The following is a 1,065-nucleotide window of genomic DNA, read 5'->3' on the forward strand; positions in this document are numbered from 1 at the left end:
CCCTCTCTCTTTCCTTCCCCCTCCGACACTTATGGAAGGGGGGAGGCCGACTTGTCGGGGGTGCCCAAGTAGAATTACTCCTGCTTGGGGCGCCCCTTGCTTTCCCTCTCCCTCTCCCACCTATATATATAGAGTAACACTATTTTAATTTCAGAATTAGAATAACTATTTGGATCACGGGGCGCCCTACACTATTTCCACCTATATATGCGTCTAGCGGATCCTCCCGAACTCCCGAAGTGTCAGCGACAAATAAAAAATCAGGACCCACCGGTCCACCACCTTCCCCGATCCCTCCACCAACCATGACAACCTCCCCGATCCAACGACCGGACCGCCGCCTACTCTCGATACCCACACGCCGCCGCCGGCAGTGGATCCGATGCGTCGCCGCCTGCCCTAGATCCCCACGCGCCGCCGCCGGCCCTGGCAACCTCTCACGCGCCTCCATCACTGCTGCCGCTCATCCTCCCCATGCCCGACCAACCACCGGCGCAGCCCCGCGCGCTCCGCCGCGGATCCAACTGCCTCCGCCCACCTGCACCCCGCGCACGGCGCCGCAGATTCCACCACCGCCTGATTGCCTTGTCCCGCCAGCAAACTCCGTCGGACTGCTCCCGAGCTCTGCCGCCCTTCTCCACATGACCCGCCGGCCCCCTGCACCAGCGCCCCTGATCCCCGAAGCCACCGCCCAGGAGCATTGTGCCATTGGCAACGTTTGTAGTACAACACACCATGCTCCTCAACTCTGGCCTCTGCACCTCCTGGCTTGGCATCCCTCCCGCGTGAACTTCTCTGGCGCCTCTGACCGACCTTCCCGTCGTCTCATCCTTGAATCTGTGAACCACTGTTTCCGGATCAACTCTACTCCTTCAAGCGACAGGTAACTCTCATGTTTGTTTCTACAATATTGTTTGCAATTCAATATTGTTCGTATGGATGCCTCTCTGCTGTTCAACTTAGTATTTTTTAAAAAGAACCATGAACGATTGGGTCTGTATCTGCATAAAGAGAATCCTTTCTGAGTTTTGATTCGATGATTCATTCATATATTGTTATAAAGAA

The 1,065-nt window shown here is 56.2% G+C and overlaps 1 protein-coding gene across 2 annotated transcripts in view; it reads left to right on the forward strand.

Moving 5' to 3' along the window:
* Positions 1 to 232: 232 nt before the first annotated feature.
* Positions 233 to 1,065, forward strand: part of LOC123172091 (sulfated surface glycoprotein 185-like) — a 2,038-nt gene continuing 1,205 nt past the window's right edge. For both annotated transcript variants that reach the window (XR_006485465.1, XM_044589121.1), the window contains exon 1: positions 233 to 883. Coding sequence is in view for 1 of the 2 variants with exons in the window: in XM_044589121.1 (XP_044445056.1) it covers positions 306 to 883 (578 nt within the window). In the remaining variant the exon portion in view is untranslated. The remainder of the gene's footprint in view (positions 884 to 1,065) is intronic.

Source organism: Triticum aestivum, unplaced genomic scaffold, assembly GCF_018294505.1.
Source record: "Triticum aestivum cultivar Chinese Spring unplaced genomic scaffold, IWGSC CS RefSeq v2.1 scaffold67687, whole genome shotgun sequence".
In the NCBI taxonomy this organism is placed as follows: Eukaryota; Viridiplantae; Streptophyta; class Magnoliopsida; order Poales; family Poaceae; genus Triticum; species Triticum aestivum.